The sequence below is a fragment of the Colius striatus genome, chromosome 6 (genome assembly GCF_028858725.1).
Source record: "Colius striatus isolate bColStr4 chromosome 6, bColStr4.1.hap1, whole genome shotgun sequence".
In the NCBI taxonomy this organism is placed as follows: Eukaryota; Metazoa; Chordata; class Aves; order Coliiformes; family Coliidae; genus Colius; species Colius striatus.
The window spans coordinates 17,890,488-17,913,632 of record NC_084764.1 but is presented as its reverse complement, the minus strand read 5'-3'; the positions used below and the strand labels follow the sequence as shown (position 1 = coordinate 17,913,632).

Here is a 23,145-nt window from a genome sequence, read left to right as displayed (position 1 = left end):
GGAACTCTACTGGCCACAGACCTCCCAACTCGACTCTGTGCCATTGATCACCACCCTCTGGGCTCTGTCATTCAGCCAGCTCTCGATCCACCTCACTGTCCACTCATCCAAGCCACACTGCCTGAGCTTTCGGATGAGGATGTTATGGGAGACAGTGTCAAAAGCCTTGCTGAAGTCAAGGTAGATGACTTCCACTGCTCTCCCTTCATCTAGCCAGCCGGTTATGCACCCATAGAAGGCTATCAGGTTGGTCAAACAGGATTTCCCCTTGTTGAAACCATGTTGACTCCCCCGATAACAATCTTATCCTTCATATATACCTAAAGCACACAACTAGATGGCTGTGAAGAGCATTACAGCACTAGGAATGGAGCATGCTGGAACATGTCCTCATCTTATAAAAATGCAGAGGCCACTGAAAACACTAAAAAGGAAAAAAATACCCACCATAAATACCTCCTTCGATTCACTTTAAAACTTCTAAGCTTACAATCCCACTTTCTCAGCTTCCTGATAAGCTGAACTAGTTGCATGTCTCATTTGCTCACATTCTGTAGCCTTCTTGTAGTCTTCACTTCAGCTGTATATGCAACATTTATCTGCCAAAAGGCAATTGCTCAATTATTTTTGCAAGACAATTCAGAATGCAAACACATTTATCACCTAACTGAGTTCAGAATATACTTTTTACTACTGCTCAGGTCAAGAATAGCTGTAGGCTTCTTTAAGTCAAACATTAGAAGGAACATGTCTCACCAAAGTTGTAAGCTAGTTTTTTTCTTTGTATTTCTGAAGAAATGTTGCCATCCTAGGGCTATAGACACCTGTCCCAAAAATTAATGCAGAAAAATAAATAACTGACTGTAGACATTTGCTTCAACCCTCTGCAACAAAAGCAGAATCTCCTTCCTATTGAGGGAACTCTAGCTGAGCAGCTCTGCCTAAAACCACACTTATTATGGCCAATGTTTTAAGTAGAATACTGGATGTGGGGCAGTGGTCAAAATCTAATGGGGGTGTACGAGACCTCTACCCTTGGTTTACGTGAAGAATATGGTCATGGAGAAAAACGGAAGCATTCAGTTCCTCTCTAAACTTGAATAGCAGGACTGGGCATAGATGTCTGAAGAGTCATTTAGGCTGTTTCAGGTGTCGAATTGTTTGCTCATTATCAGAGTTCAGCTTTGACAATCACATTACACACAGATCAGCTTACCCCCCTTTCTGGATGGAAAAAATACAACCAAACTACAAATTATAGCCACGGCTCAAAAGACAATCTGTTCTACAATTCACTTACTCTGCCACAGTCTTCCAAGTTACTCCAGCAGGATTCACGTCTTCATACACTACTTTGTCTTCATTGAAGGAGGTGGGCATTTACCTAACCACGTCACTACCATGCCACAAAAACACACCTCTGACAGAGAACAGCTCAGAGCTCTTGTTCTTCTTACAAACTACCTTCTTAGAAAAGAACAAAGTAATATTTGTTAGCACCATGTACAAGCCCAGGGAGAAAAGAGCTTGATTTCTACTTTCCCAGTGTTTCAGGTTGGATAACCTTTGTATTCTGGTAATTAAATCAGGTCAGCTATGAGGAGATGTAAAGATAACTTCAAACTGCAGATAGTCATGGTAAAAGCACTCAAAATTATACGAAATAAAAAATCACAAAAAACCCCTCTCAGATCAGTATGCTTCAAGAACAGGGATGCTGAAGAACATTTTAAGGTCAGTATGTATTGCTGACCCATTGTTTAGCTGTACCAATTTTGGATGAAGGCCATATGCCATGACTCTTTCTGTGAGGCTAAAACAACACACTGGACATAAGAAGACTCGGCATCCCCAACTCTGAAAGCAACAGTGCCGGCCCTTGAGGTCAGAGAGAAGTGTATAGGGAAGAATTTTCACATCTCATCCTCAACACCATTAGCGGAAGGCTTGAAAGCTCCCTACAAACAAATCTCTAGCATGGGAATAAAGATCAGCTGAGGTGAGCATATTCACCTCACTGACATACTGAGAACTTGCAATATTTATCATTCATCATTTTGAAACAGTCTCCTACCTGCTCTTTCCAGCACTCTTTCATTAAAAGCAGGTCGGGATATGGAAAAGGATCGCTCCTGTATCTACTCCCTAACAACCAGAATCTCCACATTGCCCCAGGTCTTGCATACCCAAACAAGCAAATGAGTGCACACAGACAAGTGCAGACAAAAGGGCACAAAAGAGTATTAACAGACTTTTATAAACTTTATGTGGGACCCAGCATGTTTTACAGGTGACAAGTATTATCATCAGGTTATAAAGTTTTGACTTTAAGACTGATTAAGGAAAAAAGATATACTAAAAGAAGAACAAAAAGAGCAGTCATCCATGAAGAAATAAAATTTTCTAATACAGTTAAATAAAGGACATAAAATCAGGTTTATGTCTGTGACCACATGGCATAACAAAATTAAACTGTTGGAGCTAGACATCTCACAGATAGGATTATCAAAATTAGATACATCTGTTTACATTCAGTTTTCAAAATTTAACATCTGAATTGTAAGCAATATTTATCTGTATCAAGCTGGCCAACTGTTGCGAGGTTAGAACCACTATTGCAACATGTACTCCTTTACCAAGTTTAAAAAAGTGTGTATGTATAGACATACATATTTCAATAATGAACCACATATTCTCCATATTTGTTTTTTGCTACATTCTGTATTTAATAATTTTATCTAAGTGTTTAAAGAGGCAGCTGTTCAAAGTACATGGGTTTTTTGAGGTAGGTTTCTTCATCTCTTCACTCTCAACTTTTAAAGGGTCAATATGGCAAAGGTCTGTCACCACAGAAACTCAGGTCACATTGCCAAGTGCGGAGAATGGGACATTCAAAGGAAGACCCCACCACCTGTAACTCAATAGCGTAGCTTAGTTTCTTCCAGATGCTTCACCAACTCATCACACTCAGTGTCAGTTAACCAAACAACTCCAACTCATCACTTACCACTCTGTATATCTTCTACTTTTAATTCAGAGGTACTCTTCACAGAATCACAGAATCTTCAGATCAGTTCATCTACCCCTGAAGCACTGGCATGTGGTCATGCCTGCAAGTACCACCATTAGAGCCCCTCCCCATCTTTTCTTCTTATAAGCTTATAAGTAGATGCAAAACTGGTCTTTCATTAGTATCACAGTCTAAGACTGAAAAACCAATTACTGCACTACAGGCATTCAGCGAAACTGATTTAATTCCCCACATTTTCTAAATCACATCAAACAAAAAATCCAGTAACAAATTATTATTAATCAGGTATATTAAACCTTATTCTATAATGTAAAAGCACCAGAATGTTGGCTAAGCATCAATGACACCCCATTCAGTAACAAAAATACCAGGTCGAAACACACATGTATTGTATTTTATAAGGCAGATGAGAAACATATGGGCAACAGGCATTAGCATACACCATCCACACACTTGGGAAAGAATTTGTCAGTAAGGAAAGGAAGGAAGTGCTTGCTTTCACTAGTCATGATGACAGATTAAATTCATCCCTTCTGATTCCATGGAAACTATAAATGGGTTGAAGGACTGGATGTGACACAAGTGAACAATAACATTATACCTTGGTTCTCTAGGACAGCTATTCATTGGAAATCCGTGGTCTGCTGTACAGCACAAACACCACATTAAGCTTCACATTCAGTAGAGAGGCTTTTTGATACAGCAATCTAAAAAACCTGAGATTTATATATGGAATTGTAGGTAAGACACATCCCATTTGAGATTAAAATAGTCCAGTATCTGAAAGTGTTAAGATGCATAACAAAACCTGAAGAATGCTCAGATTTTAAGGAAATTTTTGCAGTTATTTCTGCATCAGCTATATGACACAAGATGTTCTGAAGAAATAAACTAAGCATAGGTGTAGCATGCAGAAGAACTAAAAGCAGTACTGTTGTTAAAGCTGGATTTATCTCTTGTAGTTAGTAGAATTATGATCAGTAACATACAACTCCGAAAATCTGAAGCTGACCTTGAAAGCCACAGTTTTTACTTTAGGTTTAAATATTCCACAGGAAAAATAATTTTAAGAAACCCACTTCTTGAACATGGTAGAAACCTGAAAAACTGATTTCCATAATCACAGCCTTTCTGCTGAGCAGCTCAAGCAGGTTAAAAAAAAATACACATGAAGCCACAGGAAGCCCAGACTTTCACATGCACCACATGGTTAAACAGTATATCTTACATCCTGTTACTTTGGAGGTCTGTTCCCTACTATATGCGCATATCTTTCTTGGGGGTTGCATTACTTACAGAAGAGCCTTCACTATTGTGAGAACCACTTCCAAAATTCAGCAATTCAAAGATTTATTAAATGTAAGAAGACACCCTCTGCCTCGAGAATGCCTTAACCGCTTGGTGCATTCAGTTTAGCAAGTTTTACTGCTAAATTTCATCTCTGTGTATATGAACGACAGGCTGCTTTTGCCTTTAAAAATGTAGTAGGCAACTAAACTGAACATTATACACAGTAAGCATCTTAGTATTTTATTTGTTGCATCTTTTATACAGAATAAGCTTCACTGATATTTAATTCACTGCAGTATTCTGCTGATGTAGTAACAAAAGATTACATTATAAACGAAGAACAAAATTTTAAATTTTCTTATATATGTGCAATTGTTTCAGTTGACAAACAGTATCACAATTACTAAAAAAAACCTTGAAATAAGCACGTAAGCTAAGGCTAAATTTTTTTAATCCCCAATTGATAGCTTCTCTATATTTACCATAAATATTGGAAGCCAAACTCCAGCAACTAAAAATGAACTTATCTATAAATTTCCTAGCAACCAGGACTCAAGTAATGGAGAAAACATGCAACAAAAAAGTGGTTTGGTTTTTTTCCACTCAAATTGACATCTGCAATCTATTTACACTACATACGTTAAAATTCTTCAATATTGGAAGGTAGAGAATTGTGAAATAACCTGTTAAGCATTACTTTAAATGGCACTTTTATAACTCAGGTCTGGGATTTTAAAATTACTAAAATATTTAAAGACAATACACTGCGGTATGTCTATATGAATATTACATAAAAAAGACACTACTCTATAAAGTGTCATTGAGATGCTCAACCAAAAATAATATACATTTGCACCTTTATCAAGATAGATATTACTGTAAAAATGCTCACATTAAAAAATATAGTTACTATTGTTTTGATTTTCATTAAAACTAGAAGGGACTACATAAGCCGAAGTATGAGGAATTGGTATATAATCACATGCTTCCTCATTTTATAGCACTAATAAAAATAATAGAGAAAGCTCTATTATAAATCTTTAATAACGTTGGTATAATTTCCTAGTATCTTTTCAGAATTTTACTATGTGGGTATATGTGTATGCAAGTCTGTGCACATGTCATGTGCGTTAACACACAAAAGCATTAAAAATATCAAAGTGTATACATTACATATACACACATCTCCACATTCCTGCATAGAACACTTCTATAATGCAACCAGTATGCAGAGACTCTTCCATATGACAACTGAGTGCCACACGCCCACATGCCATGTTCTTTTATTACTTCTATTTTTGTTTTATCCAGTAAATGCAATAGCACTTTCATATCTGGCCAAATATAATGGTTAAGATTTTAAAAAATCAGGAAGTTATTTAGCTGTAACGTCATACACAAGAAATAAACCATACTGCACATACTTCTCACCACAAGTTCAACATGAAAGTTCATCATGAAATGGAATGTAAATTCTTCTAAAAATCAGTACTCAAAGTCTAGTTAAATATTATGGTAAACAGCTTGGAATTTGTAGAAAGTTTAAAACGTAATTCACATTAAAAGACTCGTGATACCTTAGAGATAGAACTTTTAAATATGGATAAGACTGGCATTTATTTTTAAACTTACTTCTACTAGAAATAGACTCATTTCCTGTACAGGTGATGCTTTGTCTATACCATATACAGTAGAAAAATAAATTCTTTAGTAACCTAGAAATAGTTTATAAAACTCTTGAAGTTTTCATTTTCTTTGTTAAACATGCCAAGATTAGATTGAGAACTATAAATAAAAGCTATATAGACAACAGGTGAAGTAGAACAAGTTAAGAATACTACAATTTACAGGACAGACTTTATTGTACTATTAATTCCTGTGTGCTTTGCAATAGGAATAGGATTGACTTTTCTTTTTTGTTTATGTTTTCTTAGAAAAGATAATTACTTGCAAGAATATAACACAATATCAAGATAATTTATAATACACATGTCCTTCAAACAGCAGCCGGGTTCATGGTATCATAGTAATCTAGAATAATAATCCAAGTCATAATTAGAAGTACAATACCTAGGACATAAGTGAGAAAGGCAATTTTTATTTTGGGAAAATGGAGCAAATGAAACTCTTGAAAGCCTTAAGTCTCAAAATCATCTATTTACTATAATACATACAAGACGATCTTAAATCTTGTTATAAGTGAAGATTACAACAGTGACCATCATAAAGCTTTTTTTTTCTTTAAACTACATAAAACATCCTAGCAGCTGAATGAGTCAAAACTGTTTTCTTCTTTGCAGACCTAAAAAGGTATATTTTGAGCATGAAAGAAAAAAAGCTGCTATGAAAAGTCTCACAGATAGTGTTTATCTATGGTCTCCCCTCTGGTACAATTTGTAACCTTCTAAAGTTTTTACCCCTAACAAAATATTTAACCAAAATATTTGTTTAAATTAAGCAGCATTCTTTTACAGCAAAATTGGTACCAATGTAAAATAAATGAAAAAAGAGATAATTTAAAAATATAGTAGAAAAAAAAAAAAATCAGTCATTCGACTTTTTAGTACAACATACCACAGGAAAAAAAAAAAAAGAATACAAGTTTATGTGATTTTATATATACACACTCCAAAGAGGTTAATTGTCAGTACCCAAAGTATTTATTGCTATGTATTAGCAATGCATTTTTTTATATCTTTAAAGGGTCGCATAAAAATAGATTTAAAGAATAGATTAATTGAAGTCCTAGATTAAAACATTGTTTGGTTTAGAGAATTTTACTACAACAAAATTCATGTTTATGTATGAAAAGTTATATAACCTTATATGAAAATGTCATGAACTATCTTCTAAACACTACATGTATTCCCAAGTGGGAAAAATTAAAATATCTAAAATATATTAGATTAAGTTTACAAGACCATCAATGATCTTTTAAACATGCAGCTGTTTACAGAATTAACAGTTTTACAAAATGTTTAGTTCAGTAATGGAACATAAAGAACTAAGTCAGCAACATCAAAATTTTTGTACAATATTTGAAACTCACTTTTACAACAAGCATGTCCTTGGTATTGTGCTGTAAGAAATAATAAGCAAATTCACTCACCCTTAACAAACTTTCCACAGGTTTACTTACAAGTAAAGATGGATGGTGAGGGATTGTAAAATTCTCAACAGTGCATTCTGCATTCTTCCATAGACCATCCTAAGCAAACCATCACATAAGTAGCCAGGAAATTACAAAATAAACTATAGCTGGGCTTTAATTGTTTACACAGAATGCTTAAGTGTGAATAAAATTGCCAAAAATAGCATGTTAAATAACAAAAACAGCCATAAAGCAGGCTGTAAGCATTGAATGTTTCATAAATGTTTTTTTTTTTTTAAATCATTAAATTTCTATAGAAAAATTTTATTCACAATATATTGTGACAAACCGTCACAGGAATGATATAGTGATTGCAATAAGGTATCATGCAGCAGCAGCTTTGTACTTTATAGCTATTTTTGCTTTTAAAAATTAAACCTGTCCAGTCATGCTTACCACATAGGTTTTATCTGCAGTGGATACAAATGAGGAACACAGTACGGGATAGAACGAAAAGATGTCCAATCAGCTGGATGGGAATTGGTTTTCATAAATATTAAGTACATTACTGTATCCTGAAACATGCACGTCTATAGCTTTACTGTCCAGTGCCAGGCTGCCTGCAATCATTTTCTGTTTATATAATGCCAAGAGGGTCTGCTGGTAGTTGTGACTGTATCAGCTGAGGCTGCAGCGGTGGTGGCAACTGAAGAGGTACCATTGGTTCCACCATCTGCACTGCATTGGAGGGCGGTGGCTGACAGGCCACTGGGTTAGGTACTTCTACAATATCACCGTTGTAAAAGAAAAACTGACACTGTTGAATGAAGGTCTCTATAATCGATTGGTGGATTTTGGTAGTGGAAAAAAACTCTCTGTTTTCAAAATCAGGTCTCATCAAAGTAGGCCAGAAACAAATGGATAAGTTATCAGCAGTCATCAAGTTGGTTTTAGATTGCTGACTAACCCTGAAACGAGAACAACATGCATAGAATACATTAAAAACCATATGTAATAAACTACAAACATTTTCATAGCTCTTTAACTGTGAGCGCTATTATTAAACAATCTCAAGATTTATATTACTTTCCTCCAGCTGCCCATTAAAATGATCATTCTTGGGGTTTTTTAGAGATTATGCAGAGAAAAAAAAATTAGAAACCGTGACTCTTCCAGATTTAGATAGCTAACAAATATGAATCTAAGCTTTTAAACAAGAAAAAAATTCATCATTCCATCAATATTTTGAAGTGATAATAATAAACAAACTTTAAATATTTCAACCAGCTACTGGACTTAGAAAATTGAAATTGAATCTATTACAATATCTAGAAGAAAAATGACAGAAATGATTTCTTACTCTATGGCAGTCAGATATTAATTAAAATTTATGGCACTCAAAGAGAGAAGTATCAGATTAGATAATGTGTAAACAAAAAACCCCCAGTGTGATGATTAAGCCACATTCCTCCAGGTTTTTTCTTACTGGTCAGCAACAGAATTCTGCCAACCTCTAAAGAATATAATCAGTGGAAATTCCACCAATATCAATGCACATTAATTTTGGTTTATTTTTCAACGTATAACACAAAGGTTTCCATTTCTCTTAGGAGAAGCTTCCTGCTTTTAAGCCGGGGCTGAAACAGGTTCTTATGATGTAAATCCATTAGTACAATACTATTGCAAGAAAAAACCCACAATCCAGAATAACAAACCACCCTGTTACCAAATTTAGCATTTACAATTAAATATGTCCTTCAGAAAAAACAAAAAAAACACTGCTTTTTGCAGTAATAGTCTAAAAAGAGACAGGACACTTTTTTTAGAAGCAATTAGTGAGAGATACATGAAAAATCATGTGTTAATAAACCTAACCAACACTCAAGATATTAATTCATCTGAGAACATGTAATTCCTATATTACAGTAGACAGCACAACAATAACTGAGATACAGTTGTCCTGTAGAAATAGATGGAAAATAAAACTTCAGCAACTTGTCAGTTACAATTTTGATGATTAACAAGTGCAGACTGCAAAATTTCTGACAGTTGGCTGTAGCCCACAGACTCAAAAACTGTAAAAACCACAGTAAACATTAGAATTAATGCTACAAGAAAATATTTTCACTCATTTAGAAGCAAGCATAGTGGTAACTATAGAGGATAGACTTTCATTTTAGAATGCGCATTACTTATTTCTAAGCAGTGTGAGGGTACACAAATATTTCCTCTCAATCTGTTTTAAATAACTTTGGTCCAAAGGACATTCGGATACTATTCTGAGTGATAGTAATATTCATAACTTATTTCCCAAAAGAATTCCCCTTTAACTTCATTTAAGGATTAAAAAAGTCAGAAGCAGAAATGTAAGTTTTCATGCTGCCTAGCATTTTTTATAGAGAGTTTTCTTCCCATATTGAATTCTTCTGTGTATAAATTCATCCCCACCTATACTCTGGAGACAGAACAATGAGTGAGACTTACCAAGAATTAAGTAAAATTTAAGACATTGTGATAGGACAATGAATCTGTCAGTTTTGAATCATAACTGCCTGTACCTTGCCTCTAAAATGTGTACAATGAAAAATACCAAATGGGATTTCAAACTTTATAATGGTGTTTCATTAGAGAACAAAATACAAGTTAAATTATAAAACTGGTGAAAAAAATAGTACCTGCTATGTAATAAAACTGAAAAAAAGCAGCCAGATACCTACTTTGCAGATTGCTTTTTTCCTGTCATTTTTGCTCTGAATTTAAAAATCTTTCAACGCGCGTCTTCAGTTGCACAGGCTAAAATGTATACTCTCCAAGATTCTTAAGCATCTCTAGGGCTTAATTGCGTTTGGTCATCTCATGCATCCTTTCCCCGCCCCCCGAATTCACTGCTTGCTCTCTCTCTCATACTGTATCTTAAATCTAACCTGATCTAGCTGTAGGCTGGTGCTGCTGTGGACAACAGGTGAAGCTCATTCTTCCTTCTCCCTCTCCACCAACTTTCTGAGATCAGATCACAGAGCAGTCACTTGGTGTCTGAGGTCAGCTAGCCTTTTCTATAGAAAATTAGATTTCCCCTATTTCTGTTTTCCTTTGGAACACGCTGCAGCTGCACAATCATTAGGTCCAACAAATGAAGTAGCAGGAACCTATGTAAGCGAGTAAAAAAATAATCTAGTTTTGGGCTGCAACTGGGAAAGAGATGTGGTGCTCTTTTTTCTTTATTCTCTCCTGTGTTCAAACTTTACCTCTCTCCTTTGCAAGCAAAACCAAAAACCTACCAACCTGTATGCCACCTACCAAACTATTTTATAATCTTCTTCTAAAAGCCTGAAATGTCTATTTACCTTCTTTTAAGTTCACTCACAACAAAAAAATGAGGTCCGTTTCTATTGAACTTGCCACCTTCCTCTACTGCAAACTCTTCAGGAACTTCAGGCTGTAAAACCACTCTACAATCACAACTTAAAAGCTGTACACCTACGTTTTCCCAGATTTCAGAAGCACGTTATGCCATATTTGCCCTTATGTATAAAGGAAGTCATTATCAAAGAACAAACATAAAATGCAACCCATTCTTAAAAAGTCAATGTCAATCCCACACTGTTCCCTTTCAATTCCACCTTTAAGACTCACTTCTGCTTACAGTTAATCAACCACAATTAGCTAGCTAGTATGTTCTGAAAGGTACTTATCCCCCTACAGAAAAAACTCTTCTCACTATCGCTGTTCATTATAGTCTCATGATTATCGGTCTCATATTTCAATAGCTAACTCAGCTAGATAATAATTGCATTTTTGTTTGAATATTCCAAGCTTGTGGACACACCAAAATAGTACCAGTCATCAACCACTATTAACTATACAATAATATAACATTTCTTACTCTAATGACATAGGATGTGAAAGCAAAGCCTTTAAAACATTGGCTTGTGATGAAAACTCTTCCAGCACATAGAAGAGTGTTTTATCTCATTTAACAAACAATTCATTTGACAAACACTTCCACTTTAATGATATCCTAGCAGTTTCCTTTAAGATTTTCTATCCACCTATATCTGTCTCTCTATATATGCAATTGCTTACACTGCGGCAGTTTTCTTGTTGAACAGAACACAATTACCTGACACTGCAAATGTGACAAAAAACAACAGTCTGTCTGTCTTACTTTCTCACTTACTCGTTACTAGCAACCCAAAATGCAAGTCATCATTAAAAAGAAGTAAAGCAGATTGGCGAGCAGAGGCCAGTGTCCAGCCTTTATGCTCCCCAGTAAGTTCTGTGATGAATATTTAATTTGTCTGCATGCATTAGAATCTACTCAGGACTTAAAAAAAAATATTATTTAGCTCTTTTATTCCCAACAATCCAGCTATACTTGACACTGTACATTCAGCTGCTCTATGCAAATAGGTGACCAGTCAAAGCCTTTTGACAATTCAGAGACTGCTAACCATCCACAAAAATTTTTGTCAGGAAACACTTAAAAGTAACTAGTAACTGTTAAGTTTCAGATGTTTTATTTCACATACATGTTAGTATATCTTGCAACCCTGTAGTATGTAAATGTATGGAATTACTACATCCATTGATGTGATTTTATCTATTTAGGGCTGAATTTCTATTTGGCAAGACCACAAAGGAAAAAAATCGATCCATTTCCCTGCAAAGGAGAATGGATAACTTCATAAAGCTTTAGCAAGTCATATATGGGATGGAGAAAAGCGTTACAAGTAGGTGTTTTTAAATTTCTCATACATTCTGTGAATAGAGAAGATTCCTCCCAATTTGCATTCTCTCTGTTGACTAAATCACAAAGTTACAAGGTCTCATTTCTGTCTCCATATTACATAATCCATTAGATCTTTACAAATGCAGAAACAAACACACACTCTAGTCTGAAACAATTTAACATCTTAAATGTTTTTAAAGGCTTATTGGTATATATATAGAAAATTGTATGGCTGGAAAGCACCACTGAAGAGAAGGACCAGAGAGTCCTGATGGACAAGAAATAGAATACGAGTCAGCAACATGCCCCTGTGGCAAAGGTGGCCAATGGCATCCTTGATTACATCAGGAGTGCTGCTGGGTCTTAGCTTGGAAAACCTCAGAGGAAGTCTTATAATTAGTTTTAAATATCCAACAGGAGGATGTAGACAGGATGGATTGTGACTCTTCCGAATGGTGTCCAGGGACTGCATAAAAAGCTACAGTCACAAGGAAATTCTGCCTAAGAAAACACTTTTACTGTAAGGGTGACTGAGTGCTAGCACTGGTTGCCTGGAAAGATTATGGAGTCTCCCTCCTTGGAGATATGGAAAACCCAATTGGACACTGTCTGGTTGACTCTGCCAAAGCAATAGGGATTGGACTAAAGGTCTGAAGGTCCCTTGCAACCTCAGCAGTTGCATAGGAACATGTCCAGGTGGGTCTTGAAGACCTCCAAGGAAGTAGACTCCACAACCCCTCTGGGCAGCCTGTTCTATTGCTCCGTCAACTCTCATGGTGAAATAGTTTTTTCTTATGTTTAAGTGGAACTTTTTGTGTTCCAGCTTCATCCCACTACCCCTTGTCCTTTTACTATCTACTATAGAAAAGAGGGATGTCCCAACCTCCTGACACTCACTTCTGTGACTTGTGTACACAAAGGGTCAGAATATGAGCTAGTATACAACTTCTAATGTCAGATTGTTTTAGTAAATAGAGAAATACTTTTTAAAGAGAATACCATTAAATTTCCATGCAAGATGCAAGACTTGGGAAGCAAGCGTAACCAATTTACTGTTACTTATAGCTTTGTTCTGCATTTCACTTATACACTAGGGCTTTTGGGTGCTATGTTTCAGATTTTGATTGAAGATTGAAGCTTCCCCTGTTTTAAGGAGTGGGAGGAGAGATGTGGGCTGGGTTTAGGTCAAAAGACTTTCAGATCTCTTAAAACATATATTAGTCCATAATTTTTAAAAGGAAAAAAAGATCTGTAACTGTGGTGCACAGTTATTATTTCAAGCTTTTTTAACTTTATAGCTAAAATGTAACTAAAATATAACTTAGATGTCAGATAATTGTTAAGTCAATACAGTCTCAGAAGAGAACATACAAACCTTTTCTAATCAACTTCTCTTAGTTTGACTTTCCACATTTATGCTAACAGATGAGCAATGCAGCATAAAATTCCATATCTAGAAGTCAATTCATTGTTATTAATACAATCTTTTTTCCAGTTGTCACAAATTCAAGACTATTTTAGTAGGAAAACACCAAACCTGTTGAGATGCGTTATTATATATTTGAAGACATCATAGTTCACTGGGTGGAATTTCCTCACAATTTCTTTTAACTCATGTAGTCGTTCCGTCTTATCCACGATTTCTATAGAAATAAGTGACATTTTGTGACATATGTTGAAAGACATACTAAATGAAGTGTTGCTAAGTCTTCTTCCTAGTCTAATGGAATAGATAAGATACCCACAGAGAAATAACAACTGAGAAAATATTAAAATTCCTATCTGCATATACTGTTGCATAGAGTAACTTATTATAAAGGTAACTATCTCAATGCAAAAGAATTTTTCTGTATTTAAACAGAATTTATCTGTGTTTAACTGTAAAGAACCACTTGATTAGCTCATTGTTGGCTTGCAGAATTATAACTACCAATGTGTCAGGGTCATTTCTTATTACATTTTCCTCTGCTTGCAAAATATTATGACTTAGATGTATCTGTAAGATTTTTTGGTCTGAGGCTTCATAAATATTTGGGGGAAGGAAGAGATTCATGAACTTACAGTATCTTAAGCTTATCTGTTATTCAAATAAAAAAAACATCATTAGTGAATCTGGTGAAGCTATTTTAAAGGAAAAAAAGGATTTTAAGGAAAAAAAGGATTTAAAGGAAAAAAAGGATTTAAAGGAAAAAAAGGATTTTCACAGGCCCAAGGGATGTTATTTATGCTTCAAAGAGGAAATAAGCAACATGTAAGAAAGGACTATGGAATAAAACAACAACTGATGCTACTACTAAAACACTTGTGGAAAATACCACTGAAGTATTGTAGAACCATACAGTCTGCTGAATAAAATCCTATTCCATGATGATTGCATGTCCAAAAAAAGGCAATTAAGCTGGTGAAAGGTCTGGAGCACAAGTCTTATGAAGGAGCTGGGGATGTCTGGAGAAGAGGTGGCTGTGGGGAGACATGATCACTCTCTACATCTACGTGAAATGATGTGGTGAGGTAGTGGTCACTCTTTTCCCAAGTTCCAAGTGGTAAGACAAGAGGAAATGGCCTCAAGTTGCAGTAGGGCAGGTTTAGATTAGGTATTAGGAGGCACTTTTTAACTGAGAGGGTTGTCAAGCATTTGAACAGGATATCCAGGAAGTGGTTGAATGACCATCCCCAAAGTTATTTAAAAGCTGTGTATGTGTGGTACTTAGGGACATGGTTTAGTGGTGGACACGGCAGTACTGTGTAAACAGTTGGATTTGGTGATCTTAAAGGTCTTTTCAAACCTAAACAATTCTGTTAGTCATATAAAAAGGAATACAAGCTTACCTCCCATTACTTGACTGCATTGCTGAAAATAAATTTTATGCACTCTAGTACTATGGAAATAAATAATGTTCCAATATATCCCAAACAGAAATTCAAAGCAGCATTAATGACATTTTCAAACAGCAACCCTACTTGTATTCTGAGCTACTGCATGCTTTGACAAAAATTTAACTGACATACTTACAAGAAAAAGTAATTAATTATATTAAACTATTAATAAGTATATAGTAACTATAGAATAAACTATTAAATAACTAATTATATTAAACAAGCAATTTGACTGAAAAGCACAACATAAATACCACAAATAGGTATCCACAGATATTGTCCAAAAATGCAGAACTTCTAATGCACTACAGATCAGTCAAGTACAGGCCCAAGACTGATGTTTACATCAGTATTTTCATATTTGGAACAAAAAAGCATTAAGAATACTGTATGATACAGCTTTATCCTGCAAAAATGTGTACCAGTCTTTTTCTGAAACAGTTTGCTACCAGTACAAGAGATATTTTTTGCAAGAATGGAACAATTTAGTCATTTCATTTTGAAGTGTCTGAAAAATGTTTGTAAAGCAAACAAAACGAAGCATTTAATCTTTATCAGGAGTTCAAAAAGAATTTGAAAAAAATCTGAAAGACAATTACCATAATATTCCATAGATGTGCCTGATTTTTAAAGCCTACTTGGAATTTAAGGCTTCATGAATTCAAGGGATTTTTGCCCTGTTAATAACTGCAATATAATTCCAAGAGCTTTCACCATATGCAGCACTAATACAGAAGGGGGGGGGGGGGGGGGGGGGGGGGAAGAGATTTCTCCAAATAAATTTTCTGGGAAAAAAAGAAATAAGCAGCTAAAACTTACTTAGAAAAAAATAGCTTGTTAATTTTTTTCATTGTATAGTTGTTAATTTTAAATAATACACATTTTTTAAAATACACGTCTCAGTAACTTAAAAAGTATTTCAGTGCAGCTAGTCTTTTCAACTTACAGTGAAGTAAAAATTGCATTAACGGCAATCAGTATAACATAATTAGACCAAGACAAGATTGTTTATTGCTTACTTGATGTTTCTAACAATTCTTGATGCAAAGAGTAAGGAATTAACGGATCCGGCAGATCTGCAAAAAATGCTTTAAGAGCCCCAGCTACTGCATTTACTGTTACTCCCATAGACTTCAGACTGATATTATGGTCTGTAAAACAAAATTAAACAGCAACATAAATAAAACTTACATTTAAAATTTACCATTTCTCAGAGTGCTTTATGAAAATGAGAATTTCTGTAAAAGGCCGAAAATGAAAATACTGCCAACTATTTGTTAAACAATGCTCAAAAAGACGAAGCTATGGATAAGCTGCCATTATTTCTACCCACATGAAATCAAACACAAGAAAATCTGACAGTAGAAGAAGGCATTCTAAGATCTTAAAAACGTCTAATTCTCCATGCAGTCTTAAATGTTTTTCTGTTTGCCACTGATGAGTTTCTGATCAATCTGTTTTCCCCAATAATAAGTTTTAAATTCTATTTCCCAACATTTTGGTAAAAAATGATACGGGACATATGAATTTGCAGAATCTATGTGATTGTGTTCATGTGATTACATGGAGCCTTTTTTGAAAAGTTCAACAAAACATACCAGTGACCATACCTGGCCGTATTGCCTACTGCTAGATTAACAAATACAAAAAGCTTTATTTTTTATAACTAGAGATATTTTTAAAATGTGTATCTATAATAATAAAGTAATGCTACCTAATTTTTAAACCAAGGCTAGAAGTGGAAGTCACATAAGTTCAAGTATTTAAAAAGTGACATTTTGAAAATGCTAACGTTTACTTTCTAGAATTCTAACCCCATCTGAAATACTAGACCATTCTTAATAATGTGACTGAAGAAAATCTAGCATCATACTTCAATTATCTGAAAGAGCAAAGCATGGGGTTATTTAGCCTAGAGTAGGCTGAGAGGAGACATGATCATTGTCTACAACTACATGAAAGGCGGCTGTAGTAAGTTGGGGTTGGTCTGCTCTTCCCAGTAATAAATGACAGGACAAGAGGAAATGGGCTCAAGTTGCACCAAAGGAGATTTAGATTAGGAAGAACTTATTCACTGAAAGGTTTCTTAAGCATTGGAACAGGCTGCCTAGGGAGGTGGTAGAGTCACCATCCCTGGAGATATTTAAAAGACACATAGATGAGATGCTGAGGGATGTGTAGTTTAGTGATGGGCTTGGCAGTGTTAAGTTAGTGGTTGGACTCAATGATCTTAAAGGCCTTTTCCAACTGTTATGATTTCACGATGCCATGAAAAAATAATTAAATTGCTTTACTTATCATCTAAGAGGAATTTTATTCTTTTTCACAGTCTCAACTTCATGATCAATATCCAAGAAACTTTAAGAAGTGTTTTCATATTGAAATATCAACTGAGATAATAAATTGAGAAAACAGAAGGAAAAAAAAATTATGCTGACCCTCTTTTAACACATTAAATTGAAAAACGTAATCTACCAATCATATTCCAGTGTATCTTATCATGAGAAAGGTCCTGATAGAAATTTATTACCAAGATTTAACTGTTAATCCATACTATTCAAAAGCACTTTCAACTAGATACGTATCAAGAAGTATTACATTTGGAGGGCTGAAAGGGGAAAGAGAATGCCTTAATGCCTAGGACTAATGAACTATTAGCACGAACATAAGCTGGAACTGCATCTAAACTTTAAAACACTAGAACACCACATAGAAAATATATTAACAGTAATTAATTTCAGATGCAACAAGACTGTGTCTTGGCTTTCATTTATAGACAGCTTCATTGGTAATAACTTGGACTATACCAACACAACCTTTCAGACCATTAAATGGAAGTCAGTTTGAAAGCACAACCCTTTTATATTGCACTATGGTAAGTCTATGGAGAATTCAAGTTCTGTTTAGGTTTAAAATAATAAAATCTGTCATTACCTTGATCAAACTGTTTCTGAATGTTGTCTTGATCTGTTTTATTCCCACTAACACGGTATAGGCCTTCAGTACATAATCCTTAGAAGGAGAGGAAAAAAAAAATGTTCAAAACCAAGTTTATATCATTTAGAGCAAAATAAAGCCATTTGTAATTACTAATTCAGGATTCAAAAATGGGAATACAAATGTTAATTGCCTAAAAAGACTCCAAAACACAAAATATCAGTTGTCTATTGAGTATACTATTTCATTTAATATGAATCACAGGGCCTGAGTGCAGGTATTTGTAGAATTATTTACCCAAAATTACTCTTGTCTTGATCTCTAGTAGACTTGTTCAAAAGTCTTAATTCTAAGGTTTAGAATCTACAGAACTTACAGTAATAAAAGGTGTTTTCACAATTTGGCTTAGCAACTTATTATGGCAAGAAAAAACACACTAATAAAATACTCTGCAGGAAAATCAAGCATTTATAATTGATTCCTATCTTTAATTTCATGGTATAACAAACTTGTATGAGATAAGGACTTAATCTTCTAACATGCTCTCCCTTTTACCATTTATACTTTATAAACTTTGCATCCATTTTTCCTCACTTCTTTTCCAAGGTAAATTATCATGCTATTTACAAGTCTTTCTTTAAGGGGTGGGTGAGGGAAGAGGAGAAAAGGAGAAGACTGTTAAGAAGAGGACGACTTCAGGTTTCTCATTATTACTTTGGTTTACTATGTGTTAAAGAGCCATTGTAGGTAAAAAAAATCACTAAAAGAATGCACCTTTATTATGTGTGCATGCACGCATGCGCACACACACACACACACACATGCTCTCTGCACTCCAGTGACGATGTCTGCTATTACATTGCTTTACTTTTTGCCCACAGCTACTCACTGAATGAAAGCATTCATCCTGCTAATGACACCATTACTCAAGATCTTTTCTCTTTGTTAAGCAAGAACTCATTAAAGAATATAAGCAGTTTACAGTTACATAACTCTCCCAGTTAACTTTATGGGTGCAAAATTATCTGTATGTTAGATGTTTATAACAGTACATGTTTCTATTAAAAAATTAATAAGTTTTAGAGCTTTATGAAATCTTTTGGCTTTTTATCATCATAGGCCAGTAACTAAATGCATTTTAGATTATCAGATCAATACATAACACCACACTCACCAAGAGTGCCTTTCAAGTTACCAAGAAACACGGAATCCTGTTACAATGCTGAAAGGACCAAAAGTACTTAACTGCTTCATAATGCTGGGGAATTTATACCAATTAATTTGATACCAACTCTTTTAACTCAATTCTTCCTTCTTAATATCTGAACAATTCATGTGCCTCTTTACTCGCTGCATTGAGGCTATTTTAGTAAGCTTTTCTTCAATAAACTCTTACACCTACCATTTAACTTTCCAAATACATAGCCAAGAGCTTCCTCTTGTAAATACACATCTAAACAGTCCTTTCAGTAAAATTGAGCCTCATTCACTGATGTCCTCAAAAAACACCAGCAGGTATAGTCTGGTGCCACAGGTCAAAAACTGTTTTCAATAATTCAGTGGTTTCCACAACTGGAAGGGGCTTCAAACCTGTCTGCAAAGAACACTCTGACTGCTCTACATACTATCAGACAGAAATGTTTTGCCTTCCTCTTCCAGAAGTCATAAATATATACATATATAATAATAAAAAAAAAATCACTGCTAGATAAGAATAAGCCAGGATTGAGATTCTTTGTTTAGTATGGGAGAATTCTCAACTGGAGTCCCTACAGCCCCAGGGTATTCTGTGTTTTATCCAATCCCTATTCAATTTCCTTTTGTGCAGAAAGAATGTGCTGCAATAGCATTTTCTGAGAAGTTCGATCCAGTCACTGTTTAGTAGAAGTGTTTAAACCTTGAATAGTTGAACTGGGCTGCTCTGAATATCGAGATACTCTACTGCAGTATTTCATATCTGCTTTTTTTTTTCTTCTGCCCTATTTCATCATGTAGCAGACATTTCTTTGCCAAGACCAGTACAGCTCTGAGAATCACTGAAAGACAACTTACAGTACTTCAGAAAATTGTCAGGTTAAACAAGGAGATGCCTACTGCATTTAAGCATCTTCTAAAAATAGCTAAGTCCTGTAATTTTTTATTAAGCTAACTAAATTTCTCTCTCAAATTTCTCAAATGAAAATAATTTTTCTTGCTTGTATATTCCAGAAAGTAACACCTGATGAAACGGTTGGTCAATTGTCATTAGACTGTTTCTCTAAGGCACACAAGGACACAAGTTTGATCTGCTTGTGTGTATACCCACAGCTTGAAGTCTGAAAGTATAATTTTTAAGTAATATTTCAACACTCTCTGTTGTTTATTATCCAGCCAGGTTTCTGCAATACTTTTCACATTAAGAACTTCAGCTAGTATAAGACAATCCAGTTCCCTAGTTTCAACTTTTACTCTTCTTGCATATTTATAACGTATGTCCATCCTGAGAGAGAGTATATAACTTTTGCTGTTCTTGATGGCTTTCTAAAAATTTAATTCCTTAATCTGCAAGTCTGTTGATCTTTTTTTTCCAGAATTCTTATCTATGTTCTTATCCTGCTCTCCTTCTGGTCCAGCTGTAGTTTTCAAGATATCCTTACTGGACACAATGGCTGTTGTAATATTAGATATCAGAATCATCTGATTTATTTGCTTCTCCATCCTGACAGCTTTACTACACCTTCAGGTTTGAAGAATTAGTTCCTCCTTATTTCACATCACAATAGCCTGTATTTACTTCAAGACAAAGTCCTTTATCTAGACTATTCCTTTCTCAAAATACTTCCTAGTGCCAAGTATATTATCTTCTTGCACTTTCTTTAATGCTTCCAGTTGTGATCAGAATCCAGTGAAAATCATCTAACTTGAACTTCACATGGGGTTCAAAGCATTTCAGAGAAAATTAGCAAGATGGATCTGCACCTATGTGCATACCGCCTTTGTAGGACACTTCCATTATTAGGCACCAACATATTTCAGAATTCTTGGTTCCTCAAGAACATACTAACTTCAACAGAATGGTAGACCATTCAGACCAAACAGAAAGTTTACTTGGTACTGTATCCAGGTTTTCCAGTAAGTAGTATGTGCTTGAGGAGAGAGGTAGGAAGGGCAGGAGGGGGAAAAAACCCAAACTCACAAATCAGCAATTTTTCTGTGGTATATCCTCCCAGCTTCCTGTGGATGGCGGCTTACTTCAGCTTTTGCATAAGGTGTTGTAATGCCACTTGAGGTTTTATCCTCCACTAATTTGTCCAAACCCCTCCTTGCTGTCTCTGCAATAAGCAGTTCTGTAATTTGGGAATGTGTATCATGGTAGCAGACTGGGTTTACATTTATGAAGTTCTCATGAAATGTTTTGTTTTGTTTTGTTTTTTTTTTTATTAGGAAGAAGCAATAACTTCTCTGCTTTTCCCAGCACCAGTTTTTAAAATTTATCTCATTTCTCTTTCTCAGAAATTTTCTAAGTTAATCAGTTCAGTCCCTCTTTATCCAAGAGGTACTATTATTGTCATATGCAGTATTGTTTCCAACTATTTTCTCCTCTTAAAACAGACTAGTATTCAGATAGTGTGCATATCATGGAATTTCATGGGATTTTACCATATCACTTACATCACTCTTCTAATTCTTTTTGCTTGCTTTATAGCAAATAGTGAGAATTTAAGTTTTTCAGACAGCTGTCTAGGATGACTTTAAAGCCTTTTCCTGAGTGACAACAGCTATAATAATATTTAGCCTGCTGAAAAGTCACACAGTATCTGCCAAGTTGACATCCATAACCAGGTTCCACTATCACTGTTCTGTCTAAATTTCTGAATACATGCAAACCAATCACAGCAAGCCTGTCTCTCTTAATTCGTTCCCCTGCAACAACCAATTGAACTTTCAGGAACCTTCTCCCCTACAATAGCTGAGAATATCATTGCCACACTGACATTTGTAAATACTGTGATCTGTATCATTCTGTAATTTTATTCCACAGATTAACCTGGTGTACCTCTTCTCAACCTCTATACTACTCTCACTATGCAAGACTACAGTAATCATCACCTCACTGGTCCAGAACAGTAATTTACACCTAGACTATATGTAATTACAGAGCAGAGAATCCAAACTCTTTTTGAGTCTAGTACTAAATTTACTTCCACAAAATATATTTTAAATTCTACATTTAATGTGCCCTTATCTGTGCGTATCAACACTGGCTTTTAAAGACCCATGACATTCAATTGACACACAAAATCAGAACAAGTGTCTTACTGCTTCTTATTGTAATTTATAGAGTAATGTTCAGTAAAAAGTAAGCAGTATAAGAAAATAAGCAGTATTTTTAGAAAGATCGCAAAACCAGGAAGCACTCATCCAACGCTGAATTAACATTTCTATATTACGTTAACCAATTACTAAACAAGTTCTCAATCATTTTCTGAAGTATCATTCAATCACATATTTCTTGGCCTGTTTATTTAAAAAAAAAAAAAACACAAAACTTTAATATGACATGACCAATGTGCCTAGGAAACAGTAGGTGCATTCTTCACTTCACTAAAAATGGGTGACACCTAGAGATACTCTAATTTTCCTGGCATATTAACTATTTGGTAACATTAAGCCTGGACAATGCAAGGGAATAAGACGTCCAACCTGCATTGTTTAGGAATTCTTTACATAATTCCCATGGTGTTTGAAGAGACACCTTAATTAGCAATACAACTGAAGTGCACAACGTGTTTATAAACATTTCAAAACATTTGTTTGCAGTTCTCAGCGATTCTCACAAACTAATAAATGAATGCATGTGCTCCTCCTCCAGCTGTCTTGTAGTCAGTCTTCCATTAGGAGAAGCACCTGATGTCTGTTCTCCCCTCCTCTCGAGTTCGGAATTAATCTACAAGTGTAAAACTGTCTGAAGTTGCAAAACATTCCTACCTATGAAAACCCGTTGTCTGTCAATTTCAAAGTGATCACAGGAGGAGGTTACAGAGTCCAACATTCTGCCCAATCAAGGAAATGTATTACAATTCAGTTGCTTATATCTAAATCCGATTTGAACATCTCCAAGGGCAATCTATAATCTCTTTGGGCAACCTGATTAAATAATCCTCAGAACAAAAGTTTTCCTTCTCGTTGGAACCTTATGTTTTCATGATC

General features: G+C 35.0%; 1 protein-coding gene across 2 annotated transcripts in view; it reads right to left on the bottom strand.

The window, feature by feature from the left end:
* Nucleotides 1-4,680: 4,680 nt before the first annotated feature.
* Nucleotides 4,681-23,145, bottom strand: part of ARHGAP5 (Rho GTPase activating protein 5) — a 51,900-nt gene continuing 33,435 nt past the window's right edge. For both annotated transcript variants that reach the window (XM_061997871.1, XM_061997872.1), the window contains exons 5-8: nt 17,953-18,030; nt 16,038-16,169; nt 13,679-13,784; nt 4,681-8,380 (exon numbers count right to left, since the gene is read on the bottom strand). In XM_061997871.1, the coding sequence (XP_061853855.1) occupies nt 8,050-8,380; nt 13,679-13,784; nt 16,038-16,169; nt 17,953-18,030 (647 nt within the window). In that variant the 3' untranslated portion in view covers nt 4,681-8,049. The remainder of the gene's footprint in view (nt 8,381-13,678; nt 13,785-16,037; nt 16,170-17,952; nt 18,031-23,145) is intronic.